This window comes from Cryptotermes secundus, unplaced genomic scaffold (genome assembly GCF_002891405.2).
Source record: "Cryptotermes secundus unplaced genomic scaffold, Csec_1.0 scaffold197, whole genome shotgun sequence".
Lineage (NCBI taxonomy): Eukaryota > Metazoa > Arthropoda > Insecta > Blattodea > Kalotermitidae > Cryptotermes > Cryptotermes secundus.
This window is the reverse complement of record NW_019744107.1, coordinates 628,150-645,210: the sequence shown is the minus strand read 5'-3', so window position 1 is coordinate 645,210 and position 17,061 is coordinate 628,150. Positions and strand designations below refer to the sequence as shown.

Here is a 17,061-nt window from a genome sequence, read left to right as displayed (position 1 = left end):
TGTTAGAGGCCGAGTCGACTTTAGGGCCATAGTGCAGCTGGAAGGATTAGGTAATTCATTCATCTGTAATCTGTCAAGACGACAGGTCCACAGTCTCTTCCAAAACAGTTCCTCCACTTGATGCGATCTAGAGCTTTCTCCTTCAAATGAAAATATCCTCTTCTATCCCCAAGGTCATCGAGCATCTTCTTACGTCTTCTTCCTCGTCTTCTGGTCACTTCTGTCCGCCCCTCTATCTTTCTTTCAATAACTTCTTTTAGGTAAATTGAAAAAAAATTCAGTGACCTAATTGGGATTTGATCCCGCAACTTTCCGGCTTGTAGCATAGTGCCTCAACCAACTACGCTACCATGTGCCCCTCCATCTCTCTATGATCCATTTTAATATTATCCACCCACCTATGTCTTGAGCTTCCTAGTGGTCTCTCTCCTTATGGCTTTCCCACCAATATCCTACATGCATTCCTCTTCTGATATACAGTAACTTGTAACTTCGTATCAAATAAATGAATGTTACAATTTTAGTACTCTGTGATTTAAAGAATAATGCTCCTCAAAGGCAATGTACATTATCCTTTTTTATTTCATAAAATACAAATGGAATGACAGTTATGCAGTATACACAATTTATAATATCAAACAGTAGACAAATTGAGAATTAAATGAAATAACAGTAATACAGGTGACAAACAGTATTCAACAATTTCAAACTTCTATTAAGAAAATTTGCATAACACTCCTTTATCTGTTCTGGAAGAATTTTCTATATGCAATAAATAATCTTGCATCTACTATACAAAATGGAATGAAACAAGTCTGAATCCTTGCTTTAACATTCACAGTATTTTAAATTATTTAAAATTTAATAAATAAAGTAATGATACAATATTGTTCTATTAAGAGATTTCCAGCTTTTGAAAATGTTAACCATACCTGTAAGCACCCATGTAACATACACAGCAATCTTATGAAATGCCAGTGCCTTAAATGACCTGCTAAATTTGCACAGTAGCAATTAATCTAATTAGGACTGATATAATTCATTCCACATTTTGGTCCTGAAATCCTCATACCTTTCCATTATAGGCAGTACTGTGCAATATGGGATTGCATTCAACTTCAATTTACAAATTTTCATACTCACAGTCATTCTAAAATGTCATTAACTGTATTAAATTGGAAATAAAGCAGACAGAAAACCACAGATAAGTAAAGATAAGCATAGTAAGTCCCTGACATGTAAGGGTTTCATGTTAAACATAGAGTAGATGTAAGAAGAGTGTTCTATGACCTGCTGTTTAATCACTGCCTGATATGCTTTCTATGAAAAGAGTGATCATGAAAGAAACTAAATCTGTTTTGAGAAGTACGACACAATTGTTTTCCCTTAGTTATGTGCATAACAGTGTGATGTATTTGTGAGTTACCAGTATAGTACACAGAAACTTCATTTAAAATATGATAGTTGCACATGAAGAAGAAACAAAGAGTACACAAAAAACTAGTTTAAAAGTAATTATATTAACATGGCCCATCAGTCTTACAAATGCAGAAATGCTACACATTTTGGGAACTGTGATGGAATTAAGAATAGGAATTACATTAAAAAATACTGTACTTGAAATAATTTTATATAAATTGACTGTTCACTGAGAGTTCATGTTACTTACAGAGATATCCAAATGAAACAAAGCCTTGATTGCCCAAGATAAATTGAAAGTACCATTCTCTGCAATATGACTTCAATGATAATTTTGCTAAACATACTACTTATAAATAAGAAACAAACATATAACATGATCAAAAGAACATTTTTAAACAAGTTACTTGATAGTAACTGACATATGAGCCAAGTGCTAAACTTAAATACTAGATCCTATGGTTACAAAATGGACGTCAAGTAACATTTGTTACTTCCCAGTAGTTTTGCATTGTACCTGCAACCATCAAAATCCAATAGGTATAAAATTCTAATCTATATGCTCACAGGTACCACATGGGTTTATTATTCTGATGATGTTCTGATAGCATGCAACATTTTCTAAGTTGCCGCATGAAACATTGCATCAGAATTCTCCCAAACTGTAAACAGTACTGTAATGACATTCTGTAAATATAACACTTAAAGATAAATGTATAAAAACTGCCACTTTTATTATGAAAAGAATATAACGTGATGAGTATTAATTTCCACGCACATGCAATGGTCCATATTTTATTTTTATTTTTGGTTTAATCAACAATAACCACAGTCCAGGAATACCACTTGAACAGCAGTTTCTCATATCTTGCAAAAATTCAAGGATATTACAAGTCCTGGCATGAACTCTCCAACAATAAGAAAACTATTATGTAAGAACACTAGACAAAGGATATATGATGCACACACAATTTCTTGAAAAAATGTTCTGCACACAATGAGTAATCACAAAGTGTATTTCCATAACACACTTATATGAAAACATTCATTGCCTTGCCTGTGATTTAAGTGACATGAGATTCTGAAATTCTGAAAAACTGTTACATTCGTCTTACATCTTAAAATGACATTAACAAAAAGAATAAATTCTTTGGAAAGTTAAATGCCGACAATTAGGCAAATCTGTTATCTTGGAAATTTGAGCTTGAGTGAACATGAAACCTTAAGCCAGATGTGGCATGGGTTTATAACGCTCTTCGATGTGGTATATTTTTTAATTTCAAATTACTTTGTCATCATTCCTCTTTCTTTCATAATATTCTTTCTCACTTCACACACTACATTTGTTGACCTGTGATTTACAACACATATGCCCACAATATCCAATACACATGTGAACTTCACTGGCTCACAAAATGCCATTGGCAAGATACTGGAAGCGATCATAGATTCTGGTGCTGAGTGAATGAATGCTTGACTCCACCAAATTGTCCACCAAGAGTTGGAGTTGTTCTTCTGTGAGGTTCAAGTGAAAGCGATTCTTTAGACCGTGGACAGTGGCTGCACCTGACTTAAAGCATGGTAGCTGTGACCCTGAAATAAAATTTCACAACAAATTGTAGTGATGTTGTTGCAGCTACTTTTTGTTAAGTGTGGGAAATAAATGCTGAATTTAGGTCATATAGTGTCAAGCATTCCCCATCTAGTTCCCGATACAAATACATGAAAATCTATTACGGACCGCAACTTAATTTCAAGTAACAAGTAAAAACAGACAAGGTTTGAAGTTCTCAGGGCTCTGAATATGGAGATATCTTCTGCAATGTGATGCCATGTAGTTTGGCAGAAAGTTACCAGAAATTCTTCCAGCCTGAAGATGGCAGCAGCAATTCCTTCAAAACGTTCATAACTCTCGACCATACTACACAGCATCACATCCCAAAAGCTAGTAATCTTCAAATAACAACAGAATTCTCTGATACATATACAGAGCTGCCAAAAAGTCAGTTAACATAAAACATTCTCTTGTACTAATAGGAATGTTCCAATTTAAACCTGCCAGACAATTTGCAGAACAGTATCACAGCACTGTTCACTGAACATGGAGGATCTGACTTCAACAAATTTTTGTAAATTCAATAAGCAATAAAGAAATATCAAACGTATTTCAGTATGCATTTTACTAACCAGTTAACTGACTTCTGGGCCACTCTGTATGTGATCAACTTGATAAAATTATGGTTTTCAATGTGTTTTAACAAAATATTTCCATGCTTACTCATTAGACACAAATTTCACATCACATAACGATATCCTGCTTGATGGACAAGAGCTGAGCAATCATGCAACAAGAAAAAATTACCAACAAGAAGGCACCTAGCAGAAAGTACAATTACAACCAAGCAAATCCATCTGGTAACAGTAAGAGACCATTCAAGTATAAGAACATCAACAAAGTTAAACTCTCATACTAAAGCAATGAGAAAGACTGCAACACTAACAAAGTAAAAAGTCAACTGCTATCTGCAAGACACAAAGAAGTAAAGCCGACAAACATTTACATATATATGGCAAGGTGAAAAAAAAAGTGATTTGGAAACTTTGGTTCCCAGGATTAATCACTGAAAACGGTACTTAATTAGGATTTTGATGGGAATAAATGTACTTTATACATTAAAACTGAAACATTACCATACGCACAGTACATTATTTACGGAAATTACCCAAAGCATTTAGTTTGTAGTTACATGAGGGTGTTGAGGAGCTTGGCGATCGCTTGTGCTTAAGATAGGTCTGTGATAGCTAAACTACGAAACGTAGTTCATGCACGCTAAAATGTCCACATTTCATCCAACAAAACCAAAACAGCAAAGTTGACACAAATGTCCATTATCAGCCAATGGCTGGGTAAACATCGTTCCCACAGTGAAGTCACCCGTTACTCAGTAATGGTTGGCTAAATGCATTCCAACTCCAACGTGTAGCCCCGAACATGTATGGTTACCACAGTAATTAAAACTCCAATGCACAGCACTGAACATATATTTCTGTGATAACAATTCACTAAGCAGATACGGTTACCATGGTAATTACAATGGTTCCCAATGCGAGGCAATCTCAAAAGAGCAGAATGGAACTTATGAGGGAGTGTCTACTATTACGACTGCCTAACAGATATACTGTTCTCCCAGTGAAGTCACCCATTACTAACGGTTGGCTGAATGCGTTCTAACTCCAAAGCATAGCACTGAACACGCATTTCTGAGACAAAAATTCACTAAGCAGATAAGGTTACATTGATTACAATGGTTCCCAATGGGAAGCAATCTCCAACGCACAGCATCAAATATGGATTTCTGTGACAATTCACTAAGCAGATACAATTACCATGGTAATTTCTGTGAAATGTTATGCTGAAATGTCACTTGTGGCTTCATCCATTTGTACTCTCATATAATGTTTACCCAGATTCCCTATAGAAAGAACTGTAAATATATCTCAGCTGCTATAAGCAAGGCTAACAGACACTAAATATAGTGGACTCTTGTTCATAGCTCCCTAATTATTTCACTGTTGCCCATCTGTTTCAGTAATGTTTTACAGTGATGTGCAGTAGACCATACATCTTCCCACCCTGCTACAGTTTTCCATTTTATTACTCTATTGATTTTCATGCCAGCCTATTACCACTGAACAAGAGTTGCTTTCTTCTATTGGAAAGATATCCATCCTGATTTTTCAGCAGGATTCACATGAAAGCAACTAACAACAAGTGACAAACAAGATGCAACCAGTGATAATATAGTTTGATAATTTGTCAACATGTCAGTGCCTGAAACCTGCATACTAAATTTGCAGTTATCACAGTAAAGCCTAAAAAGGTAACAGACCAGTCAACAATACAAAGCAGTCACTATGGTCACTTCACTACTATTGAGTCTTAGGTATCCAGTGGACTGACATGGAACCTGGATTGAGAGGCATTTCAGTTTTTTCATAATTATCTACCAGAATTTTTCTGCAAATATACACAATTCAGACATCAGAAACCAAAGAAAATTCCTTTTGCAGCACCTGTACTGGAATGTGGGAACTACTTAACTACTTTACTATTTTCACTCATAGTCATACTACTATACATATAATGGTAGTTACCATATGAGGACCACAATGTTGCATTTGTCACAAACTATCCTGACTACCAGTCATAAGACTATTATTATATGACATATATAAACTACCTTCAAGCAACAAAATAACATTATAATGACACTTTTTACTTCAGGTAGCAGCAACCAGAATCAAAGACTCATTAATTATAACTGGATGTACGACTACTAGATTACAAACTTCCTATATGTCCAAAGTTTTATTACAGTCATTGTCACAAAGAACAAACATAAATTGTCAGTAAAATAGTAACCAATCACCAGACAACTGGCAAATAACTCTTGAAAGATATACCTCAGGCAATGGACAATGTCCACCATGATTGTGTCATTACATACTCACATAAACGGTATTATTACCTGAACGCATAATTTCCACGAGACTGAGAATTCGATCCATATGTTTCCGTGCTGCTATGAGACCTTTCAGGATCAATATTTTGAAATATTCAAACATATCAGAGCCAAGACCACCCATTACTTCAACAAATTCTGGAGTCAGCTTAAAAGGTGACGTCTCAAATCCCAAATTCCGAGGCGATGTAGACAGGATGAATCCAAAATCTATGTGGATCAAATGACCCTCACTGTTAAGAAGAATATTTCCATTGTGCCTGACAACAAGAAAATTAAAAGAATTAACTTTTTAAGCATACAAATACAGTGAAACCCTCATTTAATGTTCCTCAATTGAAGGTTTTCTTACATTTAACAATCAACTGCAACAATCCCCAGTCAATAATCTCAGTGCTAAATTCCATGCATTTAAGATTTTCATCAGATTAATGTCCAGATCCACTAGATGTCACAGACACTTAATACGGCATTTCACTGGAAATAGTTAATGGAATTCAGAGCTCTTGAAAATATACAACATAACACCAACAAAGTAAAATCCAGTACTTGCTCATACAGATGCACAAAATAAGAAATATTGAATGAAACTGAAGCAGAAATAAAAAGGAGGAGGGGGAGGGATGTGTGAAAACATGAAATAGCAGCATGACCATCCAGATCACAGTCTGTCACTTTATACAGACATCTTCAGGTTCACAAACCACTTAAATTTGCACTGTTTGCATTTAACCAATGAAGTGAGATGAAAACTGACCATAACTATATTATACCAAGTGTAAAACAGTCATTTGTCGTTACGTAAATCGGATTTTTCTTTTTAGGTCAAAACATTTTACAACAAATATCCACATACATCAAGGTGTAGGGCTTTATAAAATCTTCTCTCCACATGAACACAAGTTAAAATGTCTATAAATAAAACAAATTCCTGCAGTACATATACAAAATTTTTACTCTAAGAGAATACTTTCCTAGGCTAGGATACTCAAACTTCCAAACAATCTTTTGATCCTCTGCCTATCCTTCACAATACAGTTAAAGCAATTGGCCCATGTGTTCATTGTAATTACAGTCTTCTTAACAAATGAAATTTGCAGTGATACAAGGTATGTCCCAAAAGTCATGAAAAATATATATATATTTTTTTTTAATTTATTGAGGATATCAGTACGAAGTGTTAATATTCTTCAAAGTACGGTCCATGAGCATCTACACATTTTTCTCACCGACTCTCCCATGTCCAGTACGCCCCCTCAAAGGCCTCGACGGGAACCTCATTTAAAGCTGTTGTCACAGCCGCTTGGATAGCCTTAATGCTTTCAAAACGGCGTCCTTTGAGTGCATTCTCAATGAGGTTCAATTTCCACACATTCCTTCAATTCATTTGCGATCAACACTCGATTGGCCTTTTGCTCGTCCGTCAACAATTTGGGGAACAGCTTGGCGCACACCTTTCGCATGTTCAATTCGACCATAAAGATGCGATGCACAACGGTTTCTGGAATGTTCAGTGTCGCCTAACAACCGGACAGTCATTCGATGGTCAGTATTCAACAAATCATGCACATGAGTCACATTTTCATCGGTTTGGCTTGTTGATGGCCGTCCAGATCGGGGGTCATCTTCCACTCCTTCCTGGCCCTCCTTAAACTTCTTCACCCACCTTGTAACTTGCACATATGATAGAGTAGACTCCCCGTAGGCTTGCTTAAGCAGTTCGTGAGTTTCGGCAGCTTTTTTGTTGAGCTTTGTGCAGAACTTGACCACCCAACGTTGTTCGAAAGTATCCGCCATCGCGCGCCATGATGTGGTCACAAAACACAGGTGCACTAAATCAGCGATACTGACACCTCCGATGCTCGAACAGACTGACTTTTGGCTCTCTGTGAAGCTAAAGGCCTTCCCCCCCTAACCCAACCGGTTCCAGCGCGCTCCGACCAATAGGAGCGCGGGAAAGAAATATATTTCATGACTTTTGGGACACACCTTGTATATTACGTTTATAGTGCTTTTGTCACACAGATCCTTACCTGTCTTTCACTTGAACAAGATAGCAGACAAGGCAATAGGCAGCACAACTTTCTACAAAGTTTCTTTGTGCTGTGAGGAAATCTTCTGAGTTGTGGGACCCATATTGTTGTTCAAAATACTGCAGTAATGAAAGCTGACAATGCTTCCTGATTTGATGTAATGACACAGTATTCAGGATGGGCTCAATGAGTCCACTATCATTTGATAAACATAATATCCTTAAACAAATAAAATGACACAACAGAACATATTTAGAATTTACATCTGGAAGTACAAGAGTTAAATCTGTGCAAGAGAGCAGGGGAAAATAAATACATTGTATTATGGGATACTGGTGTTCCACACATATACTATAGAGAGGTGTGCAACTAACATGGGAAAGTAGCATGAAATTTTCCACTAAAATAGTTTAATCTGAATAATATAACAGATAAGGCAAACAGAAATGGACATTTTGAGAGTTACTTAACACTGCTGTATCACCTGCATGGTTATGCAATATCAAGTGAAATTAAAGTGTGAATACATATAGTACAGGAAGATCGAGAAGTCGTGTACATCACACTAAGCAGTTATATTTTCTTGGTTTAATGCACAAACTACAAGACATACAGCATTTGCTATTAATGTTTATAACCTTACATCTTAGAAATGGACATACAGTCAAGAAGGTGATCTGATAAGGTTACTTTTATATTTTCAAATTGAGGAAAACAGGCTAAAAACCAGTCAGTATAACTGAAAACACCATCACCTAAAGACAAAGTAGAATACACTACTGTCTGAGTTAAGGTACTGCATATAATTAAGTACAAACAGCACAATCCTTCTTGAGAAGCTGCCATTTTCTTTGCTACACAAGAAATATCCAATCTCTTATGGAACCCAAATATTTGTAACCATGTTCACAAGATAGTGTGACACTGATGCAGATACGCATGTGCACACATGACTGAATTCAGAAAATATTATCTACATGAAAAGCTCTGCTTATATCTCTGCAATATTCCTAGAACTGCAATGTGGAGATCTTCATTAGAAGCCTGTAATATACAACCCCAAAGGGCTATACAGATAAATTCCAATATGACTTATTTTTACTTAATGTAATGAGACATGTAGTAGTGTACTTGGTTGAGGCACTATATTACGAGCCAGCAGGCTGCAGATTCGATTCCCAATGAAGTCGCTGGATTTTTCAATTGCCTAAGCCTTCCAGCCGCATTATTGCCCTTGGGTCGACTCAGCCTCTAACAGAAATTAGTACCAGGAATCTTCCTGGGGGTAAAGGGCAGCTGGCATGTAAGGTTGACAACCTCACTGCCATCTGTGAGCCAACTGTCTAGAAAGTATGAGAGCCCTGACATTTCACAAACCCTATGGGCCTCCACAGCCCGTAGGGATAGCTTTACCTTTACTTAATGTAGTAGTTTTGGGGAAACTGTAAACCAGTTGTGCAAACTCTGAACACATATAATTCTGACTACTCACAGATTAAATAATTTGACAATACTCACTTATATGGGCGAACCCACAGGTCAATCCTTTCTGTTTCCCAAATATGTTGTAACATTGTGAGTAACTGTGAAGCAAGAAGTTCTTGTCGTAGATCATCACCACATTTAACAATAACAGACAGAAGACGCCATGAGGCCATATGACCATATGGTGAAGCTTCCCTTACTCGCCTTTCCTTTATTTCCCATGGCTCTTTCAGGGCAGTAGCAGATGGATCTTCAGGATCATGTGTAAAAGCTACTCTCCGTGAATCATCCAAAGATTCTGATAATCGTCGTCGAATATCCCCTGCGGCAATGAACACTGGAGGTTCACGAGAATCACTTGACTCCTGACTTAACTGAGAGATTGTATCACGATCCATTGGCTTGCGCAGCTGCATATACTGCAAAGATTAATAACATAAAATGGTAAATAGATCAGGCTGGTAGTGCCTGGGTTTAAACTCAGCCAGGTCACTGATTATTCTGAGTGAAGATTTTGGCTATATGAGGTACTATCAGAAAAGTTCCCGGACTAGGTCAAAAAAGAAACGCTGGCTTAACTTGCTAAATTTTGGCTGTCATCTCCTTCAAAATAGTCTCCTTGGGAGAGCAATATCATCATTTTTTCCATGCTTCAGAAGCACCATGGAAGTCATTATCCTTAATGCTGTCAAATACCGCTTGTGATTTCCCTTTGGATGTCAGACACTGTTTCAAAATGTCATCCCTTCCTTTTCATTTTCAATTTGGGAAACCAAGCAAAATCACAGGAGGCTGTCTGGCAAGCAGGTAGGATGGGGAACTATAACCATGTTGTTGCTATCACAAACTCTGTGGTTTTCAGGGACGTGTGGAGGGGGCACATTGTTGTGATGAAGCAGCAATGTGGAGCATGTCCAAATTTTCTGTTAAGATCTCCTGGCAAACTCCATAACTCCCAACAGTGCCTGCATGCTCATGGATGAATTCTCGAATTTTTTCAACATTTTCTGTCATTTTGCTGGTGCCTGGTTGCCTGAACATTTGTCATCTTCAGTTGACACTTGACCAGGCTTGAAATGTGAATGTCATTAAAAAAAACCCTGACCAGCTTAAAGAATGTTCTCCAAAAGCCTCACATAAAACTTGATGCAGACACATTACTCAATTTTGCCATCCACAGAAATGAAACATGAAGCTGAAAAAGCACTCGTGTAAAAATGAGTATTCACAGCATGGTGTCACGTGGCAGACTGAAACAATAGGCTTTCGGAAGTGTGACCTTGGCCTCCCCTCTCATCTTCTTTCACCAAGGCAGATACAATGGTAATAGTCTGGGAACTTTCTGATACCACCTCATACTTCTCATTCTCCAGAAGAAAGTCAGGATAATACAGTGTGTTCAACTATCGAGGAAACCGGGTAAGCGCTGTGGTTCAGATAAAACATTTCTCACAGATTGCTGCTGTAACTGCTGATAGCAGAATGAGTCATCAGCACTGATAAACGCGCGCACTCTAACTAATGCAGAGAGGATGAATCATTTCTCCATGACTACTGTGCCCTTCCCCGCTAGCGAGACTGCAGTCATGTCGCCGATTCCCCCACATCAGTTTCTGTACATGCACACATTTATACGAATACTGTAAAAAGATAACAAACTTACTGTGCTTTATAACAGGTGTTGGAAGTGACCCCCTTCTGCCTGCAAACATGCCTCGCATCACATAATAAATTAGGCGACATTTTCTGAAGTTGGTCCATGGCAATTGAACTAATTACACATGTTATTTCATTCTGTAGAGCTTCAGTGGTGTGAGGATTATTCTTGTAGACATTTCCCATTAGGTTTCTCCAAAGATAAAAATCGCAAGAACTGAGATCTGGGAATTTGGGAGGCCACAGTCCCCTGCTGATTACTTTGTCTTCAAACACTTCCCGTATTGCGACCATGGATGCATTAGTCATATGTGCTGTAGCATTGTCTTGCTGAAAATATGCATATTGTCTTCCTTCAGCAGTCAGCTGATTGAATTGAATTGAATTGAATTTATTTACATTCTATAAATCCTAAGCAGGTTAGTACCTTTGGATACAGAACAAGTCAAAATGTTACATACATAAGTACAGGCAATTTTAGCTTAAAAATTAATATAACTTAATTTTACATCATTCTCTATTTACATTGAAGTATTCATCTAAAGAGTAGAAGGAATGAGCATGTAGATAATTCTTTAACTCTGAATTGAAGAATGGATTCAGTGTATCATTAATGTAGCGGTCAGAGTTGATGATTTCACGGAAAAATAAGGAGCCAATGATGCAGCACAGACTTACAACACACCACACCCCCACCTTTTTACTATGTAATGGCACTTGCTGTATAGTGTGAGGATTTTACACGCATGATTAGTTCAATTACCATGGACCAACTTCAGAAAATGTTGTATAATTTATTTATGTGATGCGAGGCATGTTTGCAAGCAGAAGGGGGCTCTTCCAACACCTGTTATAAAGCATGGTAAGTTTGTTATTTTTTTACAGTATTCCTATAAATGTGTGCGTGTAGAGAAACTGACATGAGGTAACCATCAACACAACTGCAGTCTCGCTTGCTGGGGAGGACACAGTAGTTGCAGAGAAACGATCCAAGCAAGCAGATATTCTCGAGGGAACTATCCCTACTGAATCATCTACCAGCGGCTTCCATCATTGCAATTTTCCCTTATAGGTCTAATAAAACAAGCTTTACATCATCAGCTTCATCAATATACTGCCACACCATGATGTCATGCTGAGTGTCACATCATTGCTTTTTACATTCTTTGGGGGCCCCCTCTCCCTCTATGGCTATCCTGCCCTTGCAGAATTTGGCTGTTTTCAGTTTCTTAATCTTTCACACAATCAGTAGAACTCCTTGGATAGGGGATCGACCAGACGCAAGGCTGCTACCTGGACACGTAGAACAGCACAAACACAGAATAAATGCACACAGACATCCATGCCTTGAGTGGGACTCGAACCCATATTCCCAGTGTTCAAGTGGGCAAAGACAGTTCATGCCCTAGACCATGCAGCCACTGTGGTCGGCACTGGGAACCTTACATGGAGGTAATTTAGCCCTGAGATCATTTAAACAGAAACTTAAATAACAGGAAATTATAAACTAAGGAACTTTAAATAGAGGTCCACTAGAGTTCACACACAGGAATAAATGGCACATTATCAGTGTCTTTTCTATTTTACTTTTTGCGCAAATTATACAGAACTGGTAAAATCAAGTTCTGATATAAAACGGATGAGCAAGGTAAAAAAACCAACGTGTACCTGTTGCGATATTTCATCATCTTCCTGTGACCAACAGTCCCCAGTCTCTTCATCAGGATTGCCATATACACTGAAGGCACAAACAGATGCACTCTCTGCCTGAGCAGCACCCTCAGCTGCCAAATTCTCTTCTGACTTGGTGTGGCGAAGAGGGTTCATGATCTTAGTTGGTACTGGTGATGTATAAATGTCCTCCACCTCCAAGACCTCTACACAGATTATGTAGGGAGCCTAGCAAAAGTCGAGAGATTAAGCCTTAATATTAGATTCCTTCCCCCACTAGCTTCCAGCAGTGTAGATAAATCTTGCAGTAAACATGAATGATATAGATTACAAGTAAAGAACAAATCATTAAGTACATCTACCAGTTGCCCTCGTCTAATACATATATAAATATAACTGTTTGTCAACTGTTGTCAATTTTCTTACCATGAATCTGGAAGAGATTATCCAAAGATATTTTGAAATTTACTCTACTCCTGCCAATATTAATAGTAGTCACAGCTATTGACATGTGTGAATCCTCATTCCTAACCATATTTTTAGACACATGAGTAAATGTAAACTTCTTAATGTGAGTGTTATTTATCTAAAGTTTCAGCTATTATCTACTGTAACAGTGACACAGGAAGCAAACATATCCTGAGTAAAGAATGAGTACTTCCACTTATTAGGACATAAAAGTTAATTAGTTTTCATGACCTTTCAGTGCAGTAAGTAAAACCTGTTTCCCTATGTGTAAAATATGAACAGTACAAAGAACGTTCATTCTGTTGTGTATCCATCAATAATAAGGTAAAACTTCTGTCCAAGTTAAACATGAGATCTGAATATTTTAAGACATTTCACTATATTTTTAGCTCCTCTCTTTGACTTCCTATAGACTTAAACATCTCATCCATGACTAAGTTTAATCTGAGCAGTCTCATTACAGCCTCATTTGAGACTGGTCTCCTCTGATTATGGAAACTTCTCAGTCCTATGGAAATAGATAGTATGACTCCATACATGGGGATTGTTTTGAGGGAAATAAAACTGACATATTAGATTTCTCTATGATCATCATAAGTATGAGAAATAATTTCTACAGTCAAGGGAAAACTATTTACTCAAAGTGCAATCTGAGAGAGAAATAATTTGTCTTCTTATGGTTTGTCAGCATCCAACCTAAGTCACACGTGGAAAAGTGGACAAAGAACCTGTAAAGGAATTGAACTAGCATATGTGAGTGTATAAGTTAATTATTTCTAAAACTGTGGACTTACAGAAAAAGTGAACTGGATATATAATATCTGCTTCATTTATTTCTACAACTTTTGTTCATATTCCAATTCATACTTGGCAAGTTAAGAGCAACTTAAGCTTAAGATGTGCACAGAAACACACACCAAGTCTTCACTGAAAGTAGTGAATTTTAGGAATACTCTCCAACATAAAATGTTATGAAAATGCTTTGAACAGTTCTTTGGTTGTTATATGTGGACAGACACACGCACACTTTTGCAGCTTTTCATTCTGAATATGAAAAAAAAAATGCATTAAATATAGAAATAATTATCCATATGAATATAAAGTTATCCAAAATGCAGGCCACTGTGATGACATTTTATTAGGGACTACCGTGTTTGAAAAGAATAATGGAACACAAAAAGAGGTACAGTCTGTTACTAATCGACTAATTCACATAATTCACAGCATGAAGGACCTCAACTCAGGCACATTCAAGGTCTGTGTTATCACCCTTCAAATTTCATGGTACAAGCAGTCTCTGAATTAGGGTATCATCCACTGAATTAAATGTGTATATGGGACAAATCTGGTCAATTACTATTTGCATCATATAGAACAGAATCTTCCTGTCACTGTTATTAGGAACTGGAACATCACCGATGCAATAAAAAGTGTTGCAGAAATTTTGAATTCCATTCAAGTAGCTGTTAATGTTTTGTCAAAGAAGGCTTTATCAGATTATATGTCAATAAGAAAAAGAAAAGACCAGGACAACAAGTCACTGGATAGACCCTGAGAGACAAAAGACTTTCCCAGTACATTTCAAACTGTTTCAGTTGGGGCTATCTGAGCTCTCCACAGAAGATTATATTGATAAAATATGCTCCTCCTGACTATGAATGAGTGGTAGGAAGAGAGAGAGATGGATACGAAGAACCACCTATTTCATTCACATCCAACATGGGAAAACGCCCTTATCAGTTCCATAGCAAGAGGTATAGATGTGGCTGACAATGCTGTGTAAGTTATGGACACAATGTGAGTACAATTCCTAGATATACAAATACCCCTTTTAAACAAAGAAAAACTGACTTACATCTTCATAAACAAAGATAAAAGATGATTTGTGATATGAAGCTGTGATCGTCAAATCTGAGTTTGTGACTTAAGTTGGATAAGTATATGAAATAAAAAACAATATTTCTCCCATCTTCAGAACTAGTATTTAACGTTTATCACCAGTCTAGTACAATGATGGCACCACTAGTTATCATCTCCAATGCTTAGCAGTAATCCAAAGCTAAAACTAACACAATCAGAATTTAATTTAATTTAATTCAAGATCAGTATTTTTTTTCTAAACACTCTGAACTGTGTGTGTTGTATAAAATAGCTGAGATTTACCTTATCTTTTGAATTGAGTACAGCACATACTTGTGGAGGTATTCTCACAATATGATGTGGGATTTCACTGTGTACAGGCAACCACACTCTGGCAGGAAGATTGAGGTTCAATGTGTGAAGTTCAGAAATAAGTCGTACTGTTTTTGCTTCCTTTGTTGGAAGTGAACTTAGGAGCTTACCAATGGATATAAGAGCCTTAATAAATTCCAACTCTGGAGCCAAACGTGGAGCCTAAATTAAGAAAATAGGCGCATTAGTAACAATCAGTATAAAGCAGACATGTATAAGTCCAAAATTTTCTGCATCAAACTGAGAAAAATCTCAATTCAAATGATGATGTTTCAGTCCTAGACTTCAAGAATTTCTAGAACACTGATTTTGCTTTTCTCAGTATCGCCTGAACTACACAATCCATTAGAACTTCACTAGCACGAAACACCAGCAGGAATCAAACTGTTTGACAAAATCTCTCCTTCTTTCTGCCCATGATGAAAAGGAGACGGCTCTAGAGTTGATTTTCTATAGAACAATGATTTATGAAAAGTTTTCATTGAAAAGTATATATGATATTACAAGGAATAAGTACACTGAGAAAAAGTGCTGTTCTAAACTGTGATTACAGTAAAAGAAGAACTAGTCTAGTAGAGAGAGTTCTCATTCTTAACTTATTTCCAAATTTTCATATCAAACTGAGCAAGTCATTCTTGCACATGACTGGTATAAATATAAAATTCTTATCATGTCTTTAATTATCACATTTCACAAGTTGACTATCCATGGAACATTCAAGTCAGTAATTAAATACATGTAAAAGCTTAAATTACACCCTTGCTGAGTTCTACAGTCACAAAAATGGTAAACAGATGAAAGAAGGCATCTACAGAGATGCTGCGAGAGAGCAGAAGGTGAATCGGTTTGAAACCTTTTCACTGGTGGCTCGAGTGCTTCACACCATAAAGCTACAATACTGCTGAATGACAAAACAGTACATCATGTAAGCAGCGAAAAGATGCCGGTTTTGGGACTAGAAAAACCCACTTCAACCTTCCCTGATACTAGAAAACTATCAGTATATATCTCTGATAAGGGTTTCTTGTCTGAGACCTCCTTGGGGTAAGACTAGCAAACTGTGACTTGTCTGACATTAAAGTCTCACAGCTGCTATTCATGCTATAAATACAACTTCAATTACAATTAAGCAGAAACATTCATAGTTTAATTAACCAATGGTTTAACAGCAACATGTTTCTTTAAAATTTAACTTTTACAACTAGCTGTATCCAACTGTCCACGTCTTCATTCCTTACTCATTCTCGATTTGGTTAAGTGTTCCTTCCTTTATATAACACCATGCCTGCAAATCTGGTTTCTTTTTATTTTACTATATATATGAATATGGTGTCTCCACCTTATCGTGGTGAGGGGGTTTGAGTACACCAAGGACCCCGAGAGCTATACCAGTGGTAGCGTAGCTACTGGCAGGGCCTCCCTTGCTGGACAGGTCAAAGGGTAGGCATCAGACGAAGAGAGACACCAAAAACCAAAAACTGATGCCGGAAGCAGCGTCATCAGCAGCGACTTGAAGCACAGAGCAAATGATGCTCGAGATGGTTCAAGTTCGTATAGCAACAGGCGTGACCAGA

At 37.2% G+C, this 17,061-nt stretch overlaps 1 protein-coding gene across 1 annotated transcript in view; it reads right to left on the bottom strand.

The window, feature by feature from the left end:
* Nucleotides 1-554: 554 nt before the first annotated feature.
* Nucleotides 555-17,061, bottom strand: part of LOC111874380 (phosphatidylinositol 4-kinase beta) — a 40,677-nt gene continuing 24,170 nt past the window's right edge. Inside the window, exons 7-12 of the mRNA XM_023869844.2 lie at nt 15,419-15,649; nt 12,785-13,015; nt 9,494-9,879; nt 7,976-8,194; nt 5,949-6,202; nt 555-3,012 (exon numbers count right to left, since the gene is read on the bottom strand). Coding sequence (XP_023725612.1) covers nt 2,828-3,012; nt 5,949-6,202; nt 7,976-8,194; nt 9,494-9,879; nt 12,785-13,015; nt 15,419-15,649 — 1,506 coding nt within the window. The 3' untranslated portion in view covers nt 555-2,827. The remainder of the gene's footprint in view (nt 3,013-5,948; nt 6,203-7,975; nt 8,195-9,493; nt 9,880-12,784; nt 13,016-15,418; nt 15,650-17,061) is intronic.